Here is a 22,864-nt window from a genome sequence, read left to right as displayed (position 1 = left end):
TACATCATATATTATTCTACTAAAATAATTATAATTGTATTCTAGTTATTAAAGTCATTAAATATTCTACTCAGCATCTCATATACTTATGCACTTGTACAATGATTATTTCTTAATAAAAATTCACTCAGTGTATAAAATGAATTAGTATACAAAAAGTCCTTTAAGTTATGTTTACAACCATTTATATTATTAAAGGTTGTTTTAATTTCATTGGGCAGTGCATTGTACATCCTCACAGCCATGTGAAATACTCCATTGCCATATTTCACCAAGTTTACCTGGTTCATATGCATATCCATATCATGCCTGGTGTTTATTTCATAATAATCCCTGTTTATATCAAACATTTCTCTATTTGTTACTACAAATGTTAACAGGGAGTATATATACTGTGATCTTAATGGAAGTATATTCATGTTTCTACAGTGTTCTCTGCATGATTCTCTATAACTATTTCCTTTTATTATTTTGATAGCTCTCTTTTGTAACTTAAATATTCTTTCGGCATGTGACGAATTGCCCCAAAACATTAATCCACATGTCATGATAGAGTGAAAATATGGGTAATAAACACTTTTTAGAGTTTTAGTAGATACCATTGGTTTCAAGTTTCTTATCATGTAGCAAGCTGTATTTAATTTCTTTATGATCTCATCTGTGTGCCTATTCCAGGTTATCTCATTTTGGATATTTAAGCCAAGAAATTTTATGTGATTCATACTTGTTAAAATAGCTCCTATGTCTCCCATATCTCTTGTCACCTTATTTTTTGTAGTGAAATTTATCTAATATGTTTTTGTTGTATTAAGTGACATTAAGTTTTTTTAAATCAATCCAGTACACTATATACCTCATTTATTATATATTTAAATTTTATTGGATTTGTTTGTGCAATCAAAAAATTTGCATCATCTGCAAATAGAATGGGAATACATTTTGTCTCCAAAATCTTGGGCAGGTCATTTATATACATTATAAACAATAGTGGTCCCAGTATCGATCATTGTGGGACACCATTGGTTACTTCAGCCCATCGAGAATTTACTTTACTACTCTCTGTCCCATTAAATATAGTAGTTCTTTGTTTTCTATTCGATAGATAAGACTTATATAGGTCATACTGGTTTCCTTTTATTCCATAAAACTTTAATTTGTTCAATAATACTTCACTGCTGACACAGTCAAATGCCTTTTGTAGGTCACAAAAGATTCCACAGACTTGCATCTTTTTGTTTAATGAATCTAATATTCTGGCAATAAGACAAAGATTGCGTTTTCAGTTCCTTGGTTTTCCTTGAAATCAAACTGATGTTTACTTAAAATGTTATTATCATTTAAATGTTTTAGCAATCTATTATGCATTACCTTCTCAAATATTTTACTAATTGATGTTAAAATGGAGATAGGTCTATAATTTGATTTCATATTTTTGTCACCTTTTTTGTAAACAGGCACTATTGTAGCATATTTTCATCTATCTGGAAAAATTCCTAAATGTATTACTTTGTTACATAAGTAACTTGAAGGTTCACTAATTAAGATTTTACAGGCTTTGAGTATGTTATTCGAGATTTTGTCATACCCATGGGTTTTACTAGATTTCAGGGACCATATAATATTTTCTATTTCCCTACTCGTAGTTTTTGTAGTGTTTATATTCGGTAATGGACTCTCAAAAGCATCAGACAAATATGTCATATAATTTGTAGCTTTAAGTTTATCATTTATATTATTTTCCTTTATGTGTTTATGTATGTTGACCGCTATATCACTAAGGTATTTATTGAAGGTTTCTGCAGTAGTTTTTGGGTTAGTATTCTTTTTGCCTTTGATGTTTATGGCTTGAATATTTTCTCTATTTCCTTTCTTTAGTACTTCACTATTTATTATTTTCCATCTACTTCTAGTTCTATTTTTTGAATATTTTATTTGATTATCATATGTCATCTTTTTGGCTAGGTTTATAACTCTCGTTAATATTTTACAGTAGTTCTTATAATAGGTGACTGTTGTAGGGTTGTTAATTTTTATGCTTTTTTATGCATACAATACCCTTTTGTTTCTGCAAGAAATTTTTATGCCAGTGGTAATCCATGTTTTCTGTTTATGTCTTTGTCTTTTTGTTATTGGAAACGATTCATAAAAAATATATTTAAAAATTGATTAAAGCTAATGTTAGTATCATTAGTATTATAAATTGGTTCCCATTTTTCATTACTTAATTTCATTTTAAACTCTTATCATATTATAATCATTTATAATTCTTCTAACTAGTATTTCCTTCTTTGTGGTATCAACATATTGCATACACTTTCTCATATATGATCAACCTTGACTGCAGTAACTTGAAAATTAAATTGATTATTGCTTGATAGACTGTCGTTGGTTGCTGTATACTGAACAGAAATGCATCTGACTGGCAAAGCCAATTTTGAGAAAATTGACATTTTGCATTTGTGCCCCTAGTGCATGTACTGTTATTTTATTGAAGATACCACAAATACAGTTTTTTGTTTAGGGATGTGGTGTTTACAAAGTAGCAAAATTTAATAAAAAGTGTTAAAGGATTTTCGATGAAATTACCATTTTGTATTTTGGAGCTGTCTCAAGGGCACATTTTTTTGAGCTGAAATGTTCAGATTCACAAGGCACCGACCCAGCACAGATAAACGCTTCAATCTATATAAATAAAAATGTAAATGTTCGTTTGTTCAAAGTCTTAAATCCGCAGAAGTTCTTCACCGATTGCTTTGAAATTTTGACACAATGTTGCATTCGAATACGCGTGTGTTTTTATATACCTATTATGTAGATGTCACACCTGTGACAGGTAAAAACATGTCACATGTTCGGAATCCAGGAGTCACTTCCATAGTAATGCTAGAACAGACCGTTGCATAGGTAGCGACAATAGCGGTATTGTAGCCCCAACAGTTGGCCATTGCCTAGGAAGTAACAATAGCGATACTGTAATCCCAACAGTGAGCCGTTGTGTCGAGAACATCGAATCTCCATGGTTACGACAAATACATGGAGCGTTCCCACAGAGACAATGCAATAATGATGGGTCGTTGTGTAGGAATAGCGGAATCAACAAAGCAGTGTTTCCCCGGTGATAGACAACAGAAGGCATTGTATAGAACCGCCGAGGTATAAATAGCCCAGCTTCAACAAGGAGCAGTCAGTCTGAAATTAACTGCCAAAGGAGGCAGTCCGAAATTAACCGCCGAAGAAGTTAGTCTGGTATTGCGAGCTGCAGTTGTAAGTGACAGTAATACAACTAACATTGGAAGACTAATCATTTTGCCATTTTCCTATACAGGCAGTCCACGTCATATGCATGAGTACGCTCAAGATGCTATTGCGTATGTTCATTACTATGGGCATCCAGACCTATTCATTACATTCACATGCAATCCAGCTTGGGACGATATACAACAGCTCTTACTTCCTGGGCAATTGCTGGTGGATAGGCATGACATCACAGCACGTGTTTTCAGACAGAAGCTGAAATCGCTGATGGATTTCATGGTAAAACATGAAGTGTTTGGGTCTGTGCGCTGCTGGATGTACTCAGTGGAATGGCAAAAAAGAGGATTGCCACACGCACATATACTAATCTGGCTCTATAACAAAATCACTTCATACGAAATTGACGATGTAATATGCACTGAAATACCCGATGCCGACGTCGATAAGGATTTGCATGAAGGAAAATTCCAATATGAACGTAGATTTCACAGCAGAAATCTACAATGAAGCGTTGATAATGATTGAAGATTTGTGCTTAGAAATCGTGAACAAAGTTCTCAATCAATTGGGAATGCCATCACAGAATTGACCTGCTGCTGCTTCATTCAGTGTAGAATTGCATCGTGAACAACATTACAACATGGGTGATCTTTTGTCATATGTGCAATCAAATATTCCTAAGCTAATGCTTAAGCGAAAAGGCATTTACGATCAAATAATGCAAACTGTCAATAACGGGGTTGCAGAATTCTTCTTCTTAGATGCGCCAGGAGGAACTGGTAAAACGTTGCTAATTAGATTGATTCTGGCAGCAATTCGATCCAAAAATGACATAGCCTTAGCTCTTGTGTCATCTGGAATAGCTGCAACATTGCTACCAGGTGGAAGAACTGCTCATTCCGCTTTGAAATTGCCATTGAACATGCAATTCATTGAAACTCCCACATGCAACATTTCCAAGGCATCAGGCATGGGAAAGGTATTGCAGAAATGCAAACTTATTGTTTGGGATGAATGCACAATGGCGCACAAAACATCACTTGAGGCTCTTCGTCGATCATTGCAAGATTTGCATGGAAACATCAGACCATTTGGGAACGCATTAATATTGCTTGCAGGACATTTCAGGCAAACATTACCTGTAATTCTTCGATCGACACCAGCGGACGAAATAAATGCTTGCCTGAAATACTCTACTTTGTGGCAACACGTAAAGACTTTAAAATTAACTACAAATATGCGTGTCCAGCTGCAAAACGATCGATCAGGTGAGATATTCTAACATCAATTGCTGGAAATTGGGAATGGAAAGGTGCCGATTGATCTGACCTCAGGACGAATTTCATTGCCTCGTAACTTCTGCAATTTAGTGACGTCAAAAGAAGAATTGGTTGAAAAAGTATTTCCCAATATTCAAACTAATTATAAGAATCACGATTGGCAGAGTGAACAAGCTATTCTTGTGGCCAAGAACAAAGACGTCTACGAACTTAACAATATCATTCAGTCTAACATTCAATGCAAGGCAGTCACATACAAGTCCGTCGACACTGTTGTGGAAGCAGATGAAGTGGTTAATTATCCAACAGAATTTTTGAATTCACTTGATCTGCCAGGGATGCAATTGAAAATAGGCGTGCCAATTATCATGTTGCGAAATATCAACCAGCCAAAGCTTTGCAACGGCACGCGGCTTGCAGTAAAAAAATTATTGAGCAACGTCATAGAAGCAACAATCTTGACAGGACCTTTCAAAGGTGAAGATGTCCTCATTCCTCGCATTCCTATGATTCCAACGGATGTGCCATTTCAATTTAAGAGATTGCAATTCCCAATTCGGTTGGCGTTTGCAATCACCATCAACAAAGCTCAGGGCCAATCTTTAGAATTGTGTGGTTTAGATCTAGACACGGGTTGCTTCTCACATGGACAATTATATGTTGCGTGTTCTAGAGTCGGCACAACAGACAATCTCTATATCTGCACAGACAATGGAACAACAAAAAATATTGTATACCCACAAGCATTATGAAATTAAACATATTAGAAACGTGGGCTTTCTCTTTTCTTTCTTTTCCATTTAACCAGCCTGAGCCACAGCAATGCGTGGCCGGGTACCGCTAGTTCAGAATAAGAATAAGATCTGTCAACCCATTCAGTCTTTGGTAAGGCACACACCCATACATACAGATGCACAGACAGACACGTAGCATTCTAAAAATCACTTTTGTAATCAGAGTGAAAACATGTAAGCCCATCAAAATGCTGAGTTTCATTCATTGTATGATCACAGTATTCTCTCATATATACTGCATATATGGGAAAGTAAAATTGATCTGAAAATATCAACCGAAAGGGAAAGGAAGTGTAGGAAGGCTTCTGAATAAATGGAAGGATTCTGTTGTATAGTAGCCATAATAGGTCTTAATAGTCGTGTACAAAAAAGGATGATGGTGGTGTTGGTGGCAGCAGTAAGGAATAATTGAACAAAATAGGTATTCTTGAAATATGTCTAATTCTGCTAATCGACTATGGTAGTAGCATCCAGAGAGAGTAGATGGTGTTGGTAACAATGTGGTGAAGTTTCAGAAAGGATTATGATTGGCCTGTTTTGTGCAGACACTTCTGTAGTAAATCTAATGAAAGATGTAATTTCCTTTATCATAAAATTTCAGTCATTTTTTTTATTTGACCTCAGTAAATGCTACTCAAATGTAACAAAAATTAAACTAATATAACGTCTCACTAAATTGAAATTTGTTAGATATATATAGAAATATCTCATAGAAAGAGATTAACTTTTTTTTTTTTTTTTGAGTGTAGCTACAGATGTGTGAGTGCCTGTGACAGAAACGCCATGCCAACTGTACTTGCCATCATGTTACAAGGACATCAGTATTAATTTTAGTGACAGTCATTGGTGTTGAATGAGTTTAATATATATATATTTTTTATTTCCTTTACAGATAGATTGTGGCTAACAAATCCAAGTTTTTCTGTTGAAATCTCTCAAATTCCACTGCCAGGTGAAAAGAAAGAACAGACTCTAGTCTCAGAGACTTCTACAGCAAAAAGGCAAACAGAACTCCCAGAGCATCATAAGGAGAGGAAGGCTTCATGCCACAAGAAGTTGAAGAGTTATCACAAGCAGTCAAGGTGAATGACTGATAATAATTATGTATTTTTAGATGCCAGGATGAAATCTACAGAAATCCAAGTAAATTTCAATTAAAAGCAAAATTCATTAACACTAGGAAAACAAGTAAAGGAGTATTTTTAATAAACATAAAAGGATTAAAATATAAATAAAAGCCTGACACTTTAGTAGAAAAGGATAAAGTATATATATTTATTAAAGTGAAAGAATGCAAGATTCTTATTGTTATGGTGTTTAAGGTGATACATGGATTTTGATCTTATCTTTCGTTGTTGAAGAATACGAGGCATGCGGTAGTGTATTTTGTTGAGGCACTATGCTACAGGCTGGAAGGTCGCGGGATTGAATCCCAATGAGGCGAATTTTTTTCAATTTACCTAATCCTTCCAGCTGCACTATTGCCCTGGGATTCACTCAGCCTCCAACAGTAATGAGTACCAGGAATATTCTTGGGGGTAAAGGGCGACCAGCACATAAGGTCGGCAACCTTACTGCCATCTATGAGCCGATTGTGTAGAAAATGTGGGAACCTCAACATCTCACAACCCTATGGGCTTACACGGCCTGTTACAGGAATACCTTTACTTTTTTTACTGTTGAGGAATACTGTGATTGATTTAACTAGGCAAAGAGCCTGACATTATGTACTTGATTATGGACTTTGGTCTGGAAGTAGTTTTAAACTTTCTGTTACATCTTATCTGATTCAAAAATTACATGCATGAAAGAAAATTTCATGCACATTGAAATCTGCACACAGATTCTGTAAACTTTTATAACTTGTGTAGTTGAGTGGTGTCCTCAAATAGTCTAAAAATCGCTCTAGCCAGTATGTGGCAACTAAATACCAATAAATCTCAAAATGTATGAGTGCAGCTGTGTTACATACAGTCTGTGTTCTGTGTTTTAGGAAGGTGAAAGAAGAATGTGATATTAGTATTCCAGCAGACAGTTCAGTTTTCTATGAAGATAAAACATGTGAGAGAGGGAATCTGAGGGTTCCAACTTTGGCTAGACCAGCCATACCTCTGTGAGTTACATTCAGTAAATGTTTAATTAGGCATGCACAAAGTCTGGGTGCCAGGTAGCTGTGGCACCTAAGATTTTCATGATGACATTTACAATTTTCTTCCTGTTACATTAATACTAACACGTGACCCACCGGAGATGTTCAGGACAATTTTTTTTTCATCCTTTCCTTCATCCCTTTCATATGTTTATCTACTTCCCTCCCATTATCATTGTTGCTTTCTCAGCTCTTTTATTTGTCCATCTGATCATCATTCCTCTCCTCTTTCATGTTAAATAAGTTCTGTCATCAGCATTCTTCTATTCATCTACCCATTCCATACCTTCGTAGTGGTACCTCCTTTCTCTTCCCTTTTACTTGTACATTCTATCTTTATTCTTCTTCCAATATTCTGGTAGTGGAGAAAAAATATGAGCCCTTCTCCATACTCATGGCTTATCAGAGGCAGAAGATAGTTTTCATTTTCTATGTATCCTACAGTGGTGCTTCAGTTCATCCCTGGCCCCTGTCTTGAACCAGGTGAATGTAGCCCACACTGTGATATTCTTTTTTTTTGTAAGTTCCACTTTAATATTATCCTCCTATTGATGCATGGATCTTGTAGGTGGTGTCTTTCATTCAGATTTTCCAACTTAAGAATTTTATATGAATATCTCATTGGAGCCAGAATAGTTCAGTCAGTACAGTAACTAAGCTGTGAGCTAAATAGTTTTGGAATGGTCATTACATTTCTGGAAGGAGTGAAGATTTTTCTGATACCAATCTTGTTTAGACCAGTTCTAGGGTCTACCGAGCTTCTGTCCATTGTGTACCAGGGCAAAGTAGCAGCAGAATGAAACTGACCACTAATTTTCTTCTAGGATTGAGTTTATACAGCTTCATTGCTTGATGCTTTCTTAACACAGAGAACCCTTAGAGGTGTATAATAGAAATATCCAAAATGTGGATGTTTCACTTTATTATTAAGCAAGTTGCCTCAAGTAGTAATGATGCATCTGACTAGTGTTTGGGAAGTGGTCGGTTCAGGTCTCAGCCATGTCTTTAACTGACCTGTTTCAGGTTTCCATGACTTTCCATAGTCCTTCCAGGTAAATTCCAGAATAGTACTTCAAGTTAGGTTACAACCCCTTCCTTCAACAACCTTCCCATTCACCATTCACTATCTTGCGCTTGTTTGTCGCTATGCAATCTGAGTTTCTAATGTCAGGTAAACTACAGATACAAAATTCTTTCTATTCTCCTCAGCGTTTTGTTTTAAGACACTTGTAGTCATGTTCTTCTCCTGTATATGAAGACAAAATATAGGCTATACTAAGTACTGTTGGTTAAGAATTTTCAAATTCCTTCAGTGGGAAAATGTAATTGTTTATATTTCAGGTACAGTGTTTGTCACAGGTCTTCATTGGGTTGGTCAAATGCCAGGAAATCACCCAAGAAGAGGAAGCATCTGAATCGTTACTTTACGCACTTCCAGGAATTGAGCAAAATCTTGGAGGAGAGCACATCTGGTGTCACAGAAGACACCATCACAGTTGCTCATGGAAACAAGCTTAAGGCAAAGGTTGTGATAATTATATCACCAGGAAACTGTTTAGGAACTGAACAAATTATATAAGCAATAAATTTGTTAGGTTTGAGGGTCAAAAATTTCTAATTTTACGTAATAGATTGTGACAGGGTGTTTTGGCAATGTGGTGAAATTGTCGTCTCTAGTTTGGAGGTGAATTGACTTGGAGCATGCCTAGTCCTCTCTTAGTTCTTACAAATAGGCCACAGTTATCTTCATGAACCTTTCCCATTCATAATTATCTTTTTATGTTGTTTAATGTTTGACATGGATGTGAGCAGTATGGTGCACTGTGCCTTTGGTAATGCTGAAACATTTATTTTTGCTCTCCTGCCTTGCAAAATCATATCAGTGACTGGATCTTTTCATGTTGTTCAGCTGAAACTGGACTTACATTAAAAAAAGGTATATTTCTTCATTTTTATGGTACAGCGTGTAGAAATATATGGGATAGTTCTCCAACCAAGTTGGCTCAAGCAGTAATGATGGTGAGTTGTTTTAGGAGATGCCTGGCACAATTCTGAGGTGTAGAAATTGGGGTGTGGTGTGCTGTAAGTGCAAGGCAAATATTGGTTAAGTATTTTTTTGGAAAATTGAATTCAGATTGGTATAGTAATGATATGTTGTCAGCCACTTGGCAGCTAAAGAATGATGATTGGATATTCCCAGCGAGATAATGCTACAGTACATACTGGCAGATAAATCTGAGCCACTATACATGAGGTGTCTGAAAACAGAATAATCAGCAGTCCAGCATTTGACTCTGGCCCCCTAGATAGCCTAATCATAGTCACTATGTTTTTTATCTCTGGGACAACCTGAAGGGGAAAATGCAAGAATAACCCTTTGACTGAGGTGAGATAGCTCATTTGGTATAGCAGTGGGCTTTGAGCTGGATGGCCAGGGTCTGATTCCTGGCAGGGGCAAGGGACTTTTCTCTGTTTCACAGCATCCAGAGCATCTCTGAGGCCCACCCAGCCTTCAGTACAGTGGATGCTGGGGTTCTTTCCCCAAGGGAGAAGTGACTGGGACATGAAGCTGATCGCTCACTTCCATCTAGTGCCAAGATGGAACTACACTTCCACTTCACATATATCTTCATGGCATGGTGCTTAATTAAATAAGCCCAGGGACACCTTTACCTGTACCTTACCTCTTTCACCACTGAAGCTGTTCAGAATGAAATAATACATATAGTTGCTTTGATTCCTGTGGATAATCTCCAGAAGATGTAGCAAAATTTATGTGCTGTGAGATGTGCTTGAAGGAAAAAGAGGTGCCCCCTCCTGTGTTCTTACAACATATGACAAGTTTATTTCATCTTTTAATAGTAATCAGATGTGAAATGCTGTGTCGACATAGCTGGGCATGAGAGTCAGCACTGTTTGTAGAAAAGACCCTGTGAGTTTGCTTATGAACTACTGCTGCAGTATTACAGGCCTCACATTTCTATCTCAGCTAAACACTCAGTCTGAGGTCTGGCTGTTGATAACAATTTTTGTATTTGAATTTGTACCCTGCTGAAGTTAAAACCCAAGCTGCTGCTCATGCTTCTAGGCACTTGCCAGCATTCAGACATTTGTGCACAATTATGAAAGTCAGTGACTTTAGGTCACGGTTCTTCAGTGTGCCAGAAACAGAATTTGTCTCTAAATAATAATAAATAATAATAGTAATTTTTGTAATTTTGATTAAGGATAGCAGTATATTGTGGTTTCAGGTTTAACACATCAAATTAATTCACTTTCAGAAGGAGCAGCTGAATGATAGCAGTGAATTTTCAGGGGATATGCACTTGGAAGAAGAATTGTCTAAGAAGACAGCACAGTACAACAGAAGCCTTACTGAGCAGCCATCCAATGTGGAACTTTGGCTTAAATATGTTCGCTTTCAGGTATTCTCTTTTAGTGAATGTTATGTTACTTTAGATGTAAATGTTGTCACTTATAGAAGCAGGCAGTGTGGTAGACAGGTTTAGTGCCAGAATGTGTTTTTGAGATCGCTTTTCCATTGAGATGCTTCATTGAGTAGATGCAACATATACAGTACTATATTCATCCGATTAAAGCAATATATTGCATGGGTTAAACTGTTTTTTGTGAGTGATGTACTTCGTAGTCTTATTGTAGCTGACTTTGAAGGGGAGATTATGTTTAATTCTATTTCTAAAGTGAATGTGGAAGTGTTAGATTCAGTTTGTTTAACAAATATCATTGCATAACTGAAAATGCTGGTAGTTCTAAGCTGTCACCAGTGTGCAGGATAAATGTTTTATTTTTCCAGTGAGTAGTATAGGCAGTTTTAGCATGTCTAAAAGGCTACTGTTGACACATCAAGACATAAGACTGTTTCTTACACCTGTGAACCTCACACTGGACAAGAAGAGCATAGACAAATGTATTTCAGCATACCAGAATTGAAAACTTATAATTTATGTATTTTATGGTAGATGCCTGTATTTGATCTTTCTGTAAAGGTTAAGTTCTCCATGTAACAGGCCCTGGAGGCCCATAAGGTTGTGAGATGTTGAGGCTCCCACATTTTCTAGACAATTGGCTAACAGATGGCAGCGAGATTGTCAGCCTTATACACCGATTGCCCTTTACCCCCCAGGAAGATTCCTCGTACTCATCTCTTTTAAAGGCTGAGTCGACCCCAGGGCCCATAGTGCAGCCAGAAAGACTGGGTCAATCGAAAAATCCAGTGACCTGATCAGGAACTGCACCAATGACGTTCTGGCTTGTAGCGTAGTGCCTCAACCAGATAAGCTACCACATGCCCCAGTCATGTAATTATTGAACTGAAAAACATTATGGTGTATAATGGCTAGAATGCATTTAATTTAATCTTCCTTACTCACCTTAATGTATTACATTTTCATGAATGAATAAATATTTTAATTTTAATTGTAAATTTCAGGATGTGATTTCACAGTTTGAGAAAACATACCGCAGAGGTGGTGGAGCTGCCAGTGCTCGTGTGAGAGCTGAGCGAAAGTTGGCTATCTTAGATAAGGTATGTTTATATTTTATTATGCTGGTTGCTCTAAAGTAGAATTGAAAATTTCATTTAGACATTACTATAGGTGTCACCATCCAGGAACGTTTTCCTTTGTGTACATCTGTGACAGCATCCTAATTGAATTCATACCATTGAAAATGTATAACTTAGTACAGTGGCCAGAAGAAAACATAATAGGAGCTAATTAGTAAATAGTGAGGATGAAGATCCTTATTTCTATAATTAGATTAGCATAAATCCTGTTTGTAAAGAATTTGTGGGGTTGTGGACAGATTCATAAAAAGTAGGTATTCACTCATCATTGATGCAGAAATGATTTTAGTGCTTTGAGAAACCCAGACATCAGGGTTACACAGTGATACGTCGGAGCTGGTGGATATCTTTCATGGCCAATCTGACTGGAGGTGCAGGATATCCACTTACATATTGTAGCATCTTCGGGGAGGGGGGGGGGTTGGAAGTATGTGAATGCTTTCTAATAGCAACCATTTTGCAGCTAAAGATTCCACAGTTTATTTATAAAAGAAGATGGATAGAGTATTTTGAGTAGTAATTATTTTCTGATGGAGAATTTCATGGAGGTAGGCCTAGGCCCACTGCCAATGAAAAAAAAAATTTCTGAGAAATTTTGGTGAGATTCACAGTATTTTACATAGTGCTCCTTTTAGATAGAGCATGACACTTGGTATATCAAATATGTATTCTGCAATATTTCATTTGATTCTCTGCCATATAGTTGCTGTGTCATACTGTTATTAGACAAGTTAATTTAAATTCATCTTATGCTCCATACATTTTAATGCGTACAATATGACAATGTTTCAAACATTTTTCAGGCTCTGCTGCATAACCCAGATTCAGAAGTCTTGCTGAAAGAGAGGTTTGCTATAGGTGAGACTATATTTCCATCTGATGTCATGTCCCGTCAGTTAGGGGGCATGCTTGAGAAACAGGCAAGTAACTTGGCACTGTGGCATGGTTACATCAGTGCCACCCAGTGCTCCCTGGCCATGTGCACTGTGCCTACTGTCATGCAGCTGTACAACAGGGCAATGGCACGTCTCCACCAATTCCGGAGGGGAGCTCCAGCTGCCCAGACAAAACCTTCTGAGGAGAAGATTCTAGGTAAGTAAGTTGCTGATATTTCTATTCTCCATATTTTTGGTAAACATTTCTGTGATTTAATTCTCGATAGGTGTTTGTCATGGTAAGGATACTAGTGTGATAGTATACACGGATGGCAGCAGGATTCTTTTTATATTAGAAATGAACATATCAGGCATCAGTTGGGAGAACAAGGATGAAGTGAAGGGACTAAGAGAAAGAGATGACAGAGAAAAAAGAGTAGGAAACAATTTGATATATCCAAGAGAAAGATAGAAATGGAGAAGTCTTTGTCATAAGACAGTCCACCCTAGTGGAAACAACAGTGGATGATGAAATATATGACAGAAATTGAAACAAATATACATGTAATCATACTATAGTGATGCACAATGAAGAGTCTGTTTCTGTTTTTTGCAACAGATATTCTGACAAGACAGGTAGTTCATGGATAGGTGCAGTGAAGTGCCAAGGATTATCTTCAAGATTCCAGGATAATGAACTCTGTTAAATTATCTTGATTTAAGATATTCCTCAGTTTAATGTTCAGATTCAGTGGTCTCCCCTCCCCCCTCAAAAGACAGCCTAGGGATTTTATTGTACCTAGTTAATGTCTTCTAATTATTTGGCAGTATTGGTTTAAAATAATGGTACATCTTTCATTTTAAAGTTTTAAATGTATGATATATGGTAGACTGCTTCTGTGGTGTAGTGGTCAGAGTTCCTGCCTACATATCCAGAGGTCCGGGTTCAATTCCCAGCGCTACCAGATTTTCCGAGAAGTAGTGGGTTTGGAACAGGGTCGACTCAGCTTTGGGAGGATCAAGGAAATAGCGGCTTTGGTTTAGAAAATCGAACTTAATGGCCTTGGGGATTCGTTGCACTGACCATGTGACATCCTCTATCTGATAAGGTTGGCACTAACTTTGCTGACAAGCGGTGGTCGCTAGGTCGGTATTACTTTGCTTGTGGACTCGAGCCATGGAGTTCAGTTTTTTAGTTTTGATATATGATAAGTAGTTGTTGACATTCTTCCCCTTTCTGGTGCTGAAATATTTTTGTGATTCCAGCATTGCTACATGACTGTGGGCTGTTTCTTCGCCAAGCTGGCCTGTGGGAGCAGCTGTGGTTGTTGCTGAGGATGTATCTTGAACTGAATCTGTCACAACCAGACAGCAGTCATTTTAAAATTGACTCTACACTTTTAGAGCAGATAGTCAGTAAGGAAATTAAGTCTTATTTTCATATGAGTTCATACAGATACCTGTAATTTGTGATTACACATATTAACTGTAAGATAAATTGTCATATTCTTTTTTTTTATTAACAAACTGACTTACACAGCTGTCTGTGATGGATCTTTTTTTTCAGATCTCTGATTTGTCAGTTATAACTTCTAAATTGTTTCACTCATGGCCAAGAGATGACATCAATTGCACTATTTTTAATTTTAAATATTAAATGTTTGCATGCCTTATCAAGGCAATGATTGTGTATCTGAAGAACACCTGAAACATATAGTGTTAGGTTTTAAATCAATCAATAAAACATCGTTGCATTTACAGCTGAACATGTAAAAGGTTTTAATACCTTGTTAGATGAATTGCACTATTTAGACTTGAGGAGTTCATTTGAATTTGCAGAGAATTTTGTCTTGACTGAAAATGAACAGCTTGTGCAACATGATTATATTCACATTTAAAAGATTGAAAATAAATAATTCACAGAACAATTACAGAGCCATAAACTATGTGAATGGGTAAATTTGCTAAGTATCTTGCTCATCTAGGCCGCGCCATAGCTCAAGCGGTTAGTCGCTGGCTTCCCACTGCAGCAGCCCAGGTTCAATCCCGGGTGTAGTCAAGTGGGATTAATGGTGGACAAAGTGGCGCTGGGGCAGGTTTTTTCTCCAAGTACTTTGGTTTCCCCTGCCAATCTTCATTCCACCAACTGCTCCACGATCACCCTCACCTATCATCTGGGGCTGGTACAACAGTCCAGAAGTGACCGCAGTACAAGGGACTTAGCAATAAAAAAAATCTTGCTCTTCTAATTATTCCATCAGACAGTATTTTTTGGTCACAATAAATTTTATGTGGTGTAAAACCTCTGTATATGGAAATTCAAGTGATAAAAATTCATGAACAGTGTTGTAAGGAAATTGTTTATATCAGGCTATAGACCAGTGGGTATGGAATGGAAATATCTTGAGCCCACAACTATCAACAAAGATTTCATGTGGCCACAGCTGCTTTTTTAAATAAGCATGTTAGACTGTACATTTCTAATGTCAACACATGTCTGTGCACAAATATGTGAGGGTTATTCAAGGTCTGCATGCTTTTTTGTATCTAAATGTACTTAGAGTAGTTGGAGCAGGATGCTACTGTCTAGAGCTCATTTTGCATTTAATAATACCTCTTTGTACACAAGTAGTGTTACAGTTGACATGTTTATTAGTGTTATCACTACAGCCACACTAAATATCAAGCCTGAACCTTATTTGCTAGCTTTCTAGTATCAAGAATGGATGTAGATTTTGGGTAATCCTCATTGTAATGTCACATCCTTAACCATAATTATTACCATTTTTTAGTTCCATATTTTCAATTTCTTTTTAGACATACCTGATTATATGTAAGCAAATTGAATTTATTTGAAGTCCCATGCCTACTGTTTATCTACTTATTGAATAACTGTTATATTAGGAGAATATTACATATTGAGGATCTTCACAGTATTTGCTGAAAGTAATAGGTTATAAAACAAAGAATGATTGGATGTTGGGACCCATGACATGTACTGGAGAAATGAGAAATAGGTTTGGAAACATCATGACACTTTGGATATCTGATTATGATGAGATGACAAAATTAAAATGGATATTAGTAAGATAGATATTAAAAAAAAAATGTTAACTTGATTGAAGTGACTCATGACAGGTTCCAATTTGAGTATTTTTTTGGTGACAGTGTTGAATCATCAGACCCTTTAAGAATAAGGTATGTATTGATCAGCTGAATGAATATAAATTGCTTAAGGAATACCTTTTATGTTGGGATTTGTTTCTTATTCAGCTAAAACTGTGTTAAATCTCTGTTTAGCTGAGTCAGAGGAATGCATCCTTACATCAGAATTGCCTCTGTCAGAACTTTGGTTGAGGGTGGAACAGCTGCGAGAGGGGGCACACTGGCTTCCTTGGGCATCAGACAAAGATTGTGAAGATCCACAGCGGTTGGTATTTTCTGATGATGTATCGGATTTTCTCCATCCCATCACCACAGCTTCTCTTCTTCCTCATCTGGCAACTGTGGTACTTATGTTACTGAAGATACCAGTTCTTCCTTGCCGTGACACTGCTTTGCGCATCATCAACAGGCACCAGACATCATGGAGCTTGGATGCTGTTGAAATGCTTCTTCCAGCTTTCTTCCCAATGGGAACAGTGGAATTAGAATGCATAGGATTATTTAAAGATATTTCTCAACTTGCTGTAGGACCACAATATCTTGATCAGAGGTTAGGACAAGAGCATTATCTGGAATTTGTTATGAAAGTGTTTCGGTTGTGTGGTGATTGTCTGGCAGAACCTTCAAGAACTGCATTCTGTGTTTGGTGGCTACGATTTGAAAGACTTCTTCTTGTACTTGACAGATTAGGCATCACCAGGTTGCCACAATCTAGGAAGAAGAAACTCAAATCTGCAGTGAAAGAGTTCCTTAAACAAGATCAAAACAGGAACAATTTATTATTCTATCGAGAGTATGCATTACTAGAGTGGGAACTAGGTAACCATGATGGGGCCTGTAAGATCCTCACTAAAGTGATCGTTGCACAACCAGGCGCCGTACCGGTAGTGAGCATGTTGAATGAACAGGAGAAATCTGGACTCGGATCCCTGTATCGGACATTATGTGAGCTGTACCTCTCTCGTGCAAGGTTAAAACCAGAGGATGCATCCACACATAAACAGAAGGCACTATCCGTTCTGTTGGCACTAAGTCTTGGTAGACCTCTCTCAAAAACAGAATGTTCCATGGAGCTGCAAGCAGCTGCAGTAGACAAGTTCTACCACATAGGTGCTGAGCTGCTGGAAGATGTCAGTGCAGAGGCTACAGCATCTGTTGATGGACATCTGTTGCCAGATTTCTATGTGGATTGGATGAGCTGCTATGCATGGCTGCTCTTCCTCACACAGTCTACTTGGGCAGGTGGTGCTGTCATTGAGAATGTTCTTGCCAAAATAGCGCCAGCCTCAAGTTCAGTGTTTGGTGTCACTGTGTAAGTATGTGGAAGTTAATATGGGTGCAGATGTCTCATAAAAAAAAATATTATACTTTGTAATTTCATGTATGTTTAGTACTTCCAATCAATAAGTTTCATTTCACTCCCTTTTAGAATACATAAATCTTCCAAATGTTTTCTTTGCAATTTTACTTATCTGTCAAAATTTAACCCTGCCAGGTTTCAGCAGTGCATTTTCTCCTCCTCCTCCCCCAGTTGATGGTTTTGTAACTTGGAAATAACAAAAGTATTAATATTTCTCTCTTCTTGCCCTCCCTCTTTTGCCAAAATGGAGAAGGAATTGCTAACATAAAGCAACATAAAAATGTATTATTACCAGAGCTCATCAAGAATGGACTGTATAATACTTTTTCCTTCTTTTTCATTGCACTTCTCACATAAAATAAGTATGTACATTTTGGAGGAGGTAGTTTCCTAATTTTGTTAATGACAGCAGTATCAAAACTTCTATTTAATTTTATCATCCTCCACCAAGTTTTGCTCTTTTGTGGCAGGCTTATAAAAATTAATCCAGAGTGGCATCTGTTATAGTGAGATATATTATTTTTCAATCAAATTATATTAGCCACCATATTTAATACTATTTAAAATAAATAGTGATGAGCTTAATGAGAGGCAGTTTATCATACTGAATTAATGTCAATAAAACTGTTGTTTTGTTTTAACTTCATGTGAATGATTGATTGTATTTGATGAATTCAAATCACAGTGATGGATGCCTTTTACTGTAGGCCTCTGATACCAAATTTAAGGAGACTCAGTTTAATGATTTCAGAGATGAAACTTCCCCATTATGTGCTTATTTTATAATGTAGCTGACTCAAAACACAGACACATAGAGAGTGGATTTTATTTTTATTCTCCAGTTCATAAAAGTTTATCTGGTTTACATACAAAAGATCAATAGGAAGGGAAGTGGAGTAACTGAATATCAAATGCAAGCACTGTGCATAACAGAGTTTAATGCAAGGTACAGTACTTCAAAACATGGTACAAGACAAAATTAAACACAGCTGTGTAAATGTTAAAGTATATCTTTATATATGGACAAACACTGTCTTAAGTGCAACAATTTTATTGTAGTTTTTACTTCTTTTTCCTCCTCCACACTACATGTTTCGGCCCTAAATGGNAAAAAAAAAAAAGAAAAAAAATTTAACTAAAAAATTTGAAAAAGAAAGAACAGAGATCTTACAGACATTTTAACTTGAATTAAAGTCTTAAAAAGTGCTAATTTAAAAATCAAAAATCAAATCGACGCGTGTAGATTAACAAAGATTTTATACAATTAGAAAGACTGGTGATTTTAAATTTTAACAAGCAGTGTAACAGCTACGTGAGTGATACACACCTGATGATGGCCATTTAGGGCCGAAACAGGTAGTGTGGAGGAGGAAAAAGAAGTAAAAACTACAATAAAATTGTTGCACTGAAGACGGTATTTGTCCATATATATTGTGTGAGTGTAACAGGATGCTGAAATATAATAAAGTATATCTGTTAGGCTTATGGATTACATGATGTGGATTTTGAATCTGGTTGGATTAGTAGAAAGTTATTATCAAAACATGAAATACTACAATGACCAAAACAATAACCTCAGCCTAAGAAAAGTATTTTGAATGGTTACAATACTGATTTACAGATGTTTTGATAATGACACAGCTAGCACGTTGGCTTGTATTTTACATTTGTAAGAACAGTGAACAATGCTATAATGCTTCACAGTAGGCTGTACTAATGATTTGACCGAAGTTTCATCCCTGGAAGGATCAGGGATTTTCTTTTAGACCAACTCTAAAGAGCATCTGTCCTCTTAACCAGTAGATGTAGAAGGTTCTTTCCACATGGGTGAAGCTTTCAGGGAATGATGCATACCCATATTTAACACCAAGGTTAAGAATGAATTGAGGTTTTACTTCATGCTCCACATCTGCTTTCATGGCATGGTGCTTAGGCATAGGGACAACTTTACCTTTTAATTTATGAAAGGAAGTACTGCAACTTTGAAGTTTGTGGTGATATCTATATTATCGCTAACATGTATTGTCACTGTTGCAGGATGAGTTGTCGCAGGGAGGCATTGTTTGAGAACTATGTTGACATGTTGCATCATCACTGCAGTGAAGCTCCTGGCACATATTCCGTTCTGCGAGAAGTGCTGCAAAGGGCCATAAAGGAATTCCCTAGCAATGTTTACTTTTTGACCACAGCTGCTAAACTTGAGGTAAGTACAGTGTTGCTTATTTGTACTTGTCAAAAGTAAATGTTTCTACAGCACTATTCTGTCATTCCACGGGAGGTCAGAGTTGTTATTGCTCACTATTGTAGATCATTTTCCAAGGCTGTGTCCATGAAGTCTCTATATTACTATTCACTTTCATTATGAAGTGCTGTCATCAGCTGTTTTCATCCTTTCCTGTTTCTCCTAATCTCAAGCATTTATTGTGTTATCTGCATATTCCATATATCCAGTAATGTTACCTCATGCTTCAAATAACAGTTGGTTATTTTACCCTATTTCTGTTCTTAAAACATTTACTTTAGCCCTACTTTCATTGAACTTATCACTGTATCAAAAAGGAGTCTACTTTACTGGCATAAAAGTGTTTAATAATCTGCCCAAAAATATAAAAAACTTGAGTAATGATAGGAAACAGTTTAAATTAGTGCTAAAGAATTGTGGACATGCTCATTCCTTCTACTCTATAGATGAATATTTTAATGTACATAGAGAATGATGTAAAATTAAAGTTATGTAAATTTTTAAGCCAAAGTTGTCTACTAATGTTTGTAACTTATGACATAAATAAACTGAACTGAAGTCAACCCAACCGCTTCACTCCTTACTACTTGCTTTCCTTCATCCTTCCTGTTACTTTTCCTTAAATAAAAAAATAGGAAGAATGAATCTCAGTTTCCTTCATGTAACATAATTAAACCTCTCTAATATATTTTTGTCTCTGTGTGGAGGTAGGTTAGAATGCCTCCACTGTAGCCCTACGACTTGTAGAAGGCAATGAAAAGGGAACCCATTGCCTGGGGTTATAACTGGGCCACCCTGTTGCTGGAAGACATAAATGCAGGGACCTGGTCCTAAGAGGTGGGTTGAACACAAGGCTGATGAGCTTGTTCTTTGAAAAAGTTACTGTTGCGAAATCCAGAGAAGTTAAAAACCAGATCAAATCTGGCAGAATTTTCTGAGGAAGATTATGGCTCAAAAAGTGCTGTTTTGCCCGTGATGATGTTGAATATATATATTGTGGCATATTTGCTCTATGCAGGAACTGTTGAGCCAGAGAGGCCTTGGGGCACGCACGCGACGTGAAAGTTGCAGATTTTATTGGCGCGTTGCTAGGTGACAACTCTGTGAACCCTTGGATGACGCAACAGGTAGTGCAAGTGACATCACATACCCCCACTCATCCCGTTGCTGTGTGACACTCTGTAAACACCCCTCCCCGCTAGGCTGTGATGTTGCTCAACAGTAGGGCATCTATTGTTAGACAGTGTGTGCGTGTAGACACACCTGACAACAATACCTGATATCTGTTGCCGAGCAGCAATGTGTTTTCTATGTGGTCTGTGCCGAGTCTATATAAGGAGCAGAAAACACTATTCAGGCAGTTCTGGTCATGAACCCCAGCCAGAGCTCAACACCAAGACAGACAGACTGACTGACTGACTGACTGATCGTCAGTTGCAATGTGACTTTGACTTTGATTCAGGCAGTACCGAGTATGAGGTACCAGTATTTGGAGTAATTGGCAGAGTTGAAGTCTAGCATTCGCCAGGTTCAGTTGTAGCGAGTGAATTGTGAACATGAAGAAGTTATAAGTTCAATTGAAATATAGCAGCCACAGGAAGAAGAAGAACTGAATGCATGATAAGATTTTATGTGTGATAATCAGTGAGAGTTTGTGATAACTGAGAAAGTACTGGAAGTGTGTATTTCAGTGACACTTGTATAGTTCTCGCGTTGTACTGTAAATAAGTGAAGACTACTGAAGACAGAGTGAAGAGATTAGTGTGTTGAGTTTGTAAATTGTGTAAACTTGCAACACTGTTACAATTAATTGTAGTTACAATTTCTAGGTAGTGAATAAAACCGATTAACAATCAGAACGGCGTCCACAGTAGTCAAAACACTTTACAATATATATATTTTTTAGGGGGAGTATTTAATGATGCTGACAGTAGCCAGACTATGTAGTGTTGAATGGTTGGTTGGTTGGTGAATGATTAGTTGGAAAGGATCTCGAAGGAAGTGGTCTTTGCCTTATTTAGGGACAACAAAACTCCTATTTAACTATTTTAAATTTAACATCTGTCTGGGGTATAAGCTTTTTGTACCTTGAATGGGGGTTTTAGAAGACAGAACCCTGAAGTAAGTGTTTAAGGCATGAAATCTTATTTAGTAATATATAATAAGAATTTCCAAACATGATTTACTGCAGTGTTTCAAATTTTAAATTGTTTATTTTCAACCTGAGTGTTGCCACAATTGCTTTCTTCAGTAACACAGTGTATTAATTGGAGCATTTTCTGATCTCACTTGCTGTAACCACTGTATTAACAAAGTCTGAGTTTTTCATATAGTGAAGTTTCATATTTATTCTTTTCTTTGAATGTGCCTTATACTGGCCTTTCTCTTCAAGTATGAGCATTGCAGGTTAATTTGTTTGTATTGATCAGAACTAGATTTAAGCAAGGTTTTAGCCTTTTAGACTTTAAAGCCAAAAGCTTCTTACTTTAGAAGCAGAAAGAAATTCCATCTGTCACCACTAATCTTAAAATATTAATAAAAGAAATCTGTAATGACAGTGAAACACTCAAAGACGGGTAGGACTATATCCCACTTACGTATATCAAATATCCTTCAGTCAAGGGTAAATATTGGCCTGCCATTGCACTAAATCCTGAATTAGCCTATTCTAGTTCACATCATTATAACCCATTTCTTCAAGGCTGATATTAATATTATCCTTCTGTCTTTAATCTTTCAAGTGGCTGTCTTCCAGTAGGTTTCCACAGCTAATTCTGTATGCACTTTTTATCTGTCCCATATTCAGCCCATCATAACCACCTTGACTGAACTAATGTAACAGTAGAGAACCATAAGTTTCATACATACATACTAGCTGTACCCGGCCACGCATTGCTGTGGCAGATCGAGCGAATTAAAAAATTTGTTGGATAATTAATCGCTTCATCTGCTTCCACAACAGTGTCGACGGACTTGTATGTGACTGCCTCGCAGTGAATGTTAGACTGAATGATATTGTTAAGTTCATAGATGTCTTTGTTCTTGGCTGCAAGAATAGCTCGTTCACTCAGCCAATCGTGATTCTTATAATTGGTTTGAATATTGGGAAATACTTTTTCAACCAATTCTTCTTTTGACGTCACTAAATTGCAGAAGTTA

At 36.9% G+C, this 22,864-nt stretch overlaps 1 protein-coding gene across 3 annotated transcripts in view; it reads left to right on the top strand.

The window, feature by feature from the left end:
- The window catches only part of LOC111865556 (nuclear exosome regulator NRDE2), a 49,767-nt gene that overhangs the window by 3,894 nt on the left and 23,009 nt on the right, over positions 1-22,864 (top strand). For 2 of the 3 annotated variants that reach the window (XR_004513143.1, XM_033751869.1), the window contains exons 2-10: positions 6,222-6,411; positions 7,323-7,442; positions 8,820-9,003; positions 10,754-10,903; positions 11,929-12,024; positions 12,867-13,155; positions 14,205-14,354; positions 16,239-17,415; positions 19,501-19,666. Coding sequence is in view for 2 of the 3 variants with exons in the window: in XM_033751869.1 (XP_033607760.1) it covers positions 6,222-6,411; positions 7,323-7,442; positions 8,820-9,003; positions 10,754-10,903; positions 11,929-12,024; positions 12,867-13,155; positions 14,205-14,354; positions 16,239-17,415; positions 19,501-19,666 (2,522 nt within the window). In the remaining variant the exon portion in view is untranslated. The remainder of the gene's footprint in view (positions 1-6,221; positions 6,412-7,322; positions 7,443-8,819; positions 9,004-10,753; positions 10,904-11,928; positions 12,025-12,866; positions 13,156-14,204; positions 14,355-16,238; positions 17,416-19,500; positions 19,667-22,864) is intronic. The other variant, XM_023853691.2, reaches the window with a different exon arrangement.

The sequence above is a fragment of the Cryptotermes secundus genome, unplaced genomic scaffold (assembly GCF_002891405.2).
Source record: "Cryptotermes secundus unplaced genomic scaffold, Csec_1.0 scaffold836, whole genome shotgun sequence".
Lineage (NCBI taxonomy): Eukaryota > Metazoa > Arthropoda > Insecta > Blattodea > Kalotermitidae > Cryptotermes > Cryptotermes secundus.
This window is presented reverse-complemented; position numbering and strand designations above follow the sequence as displayed.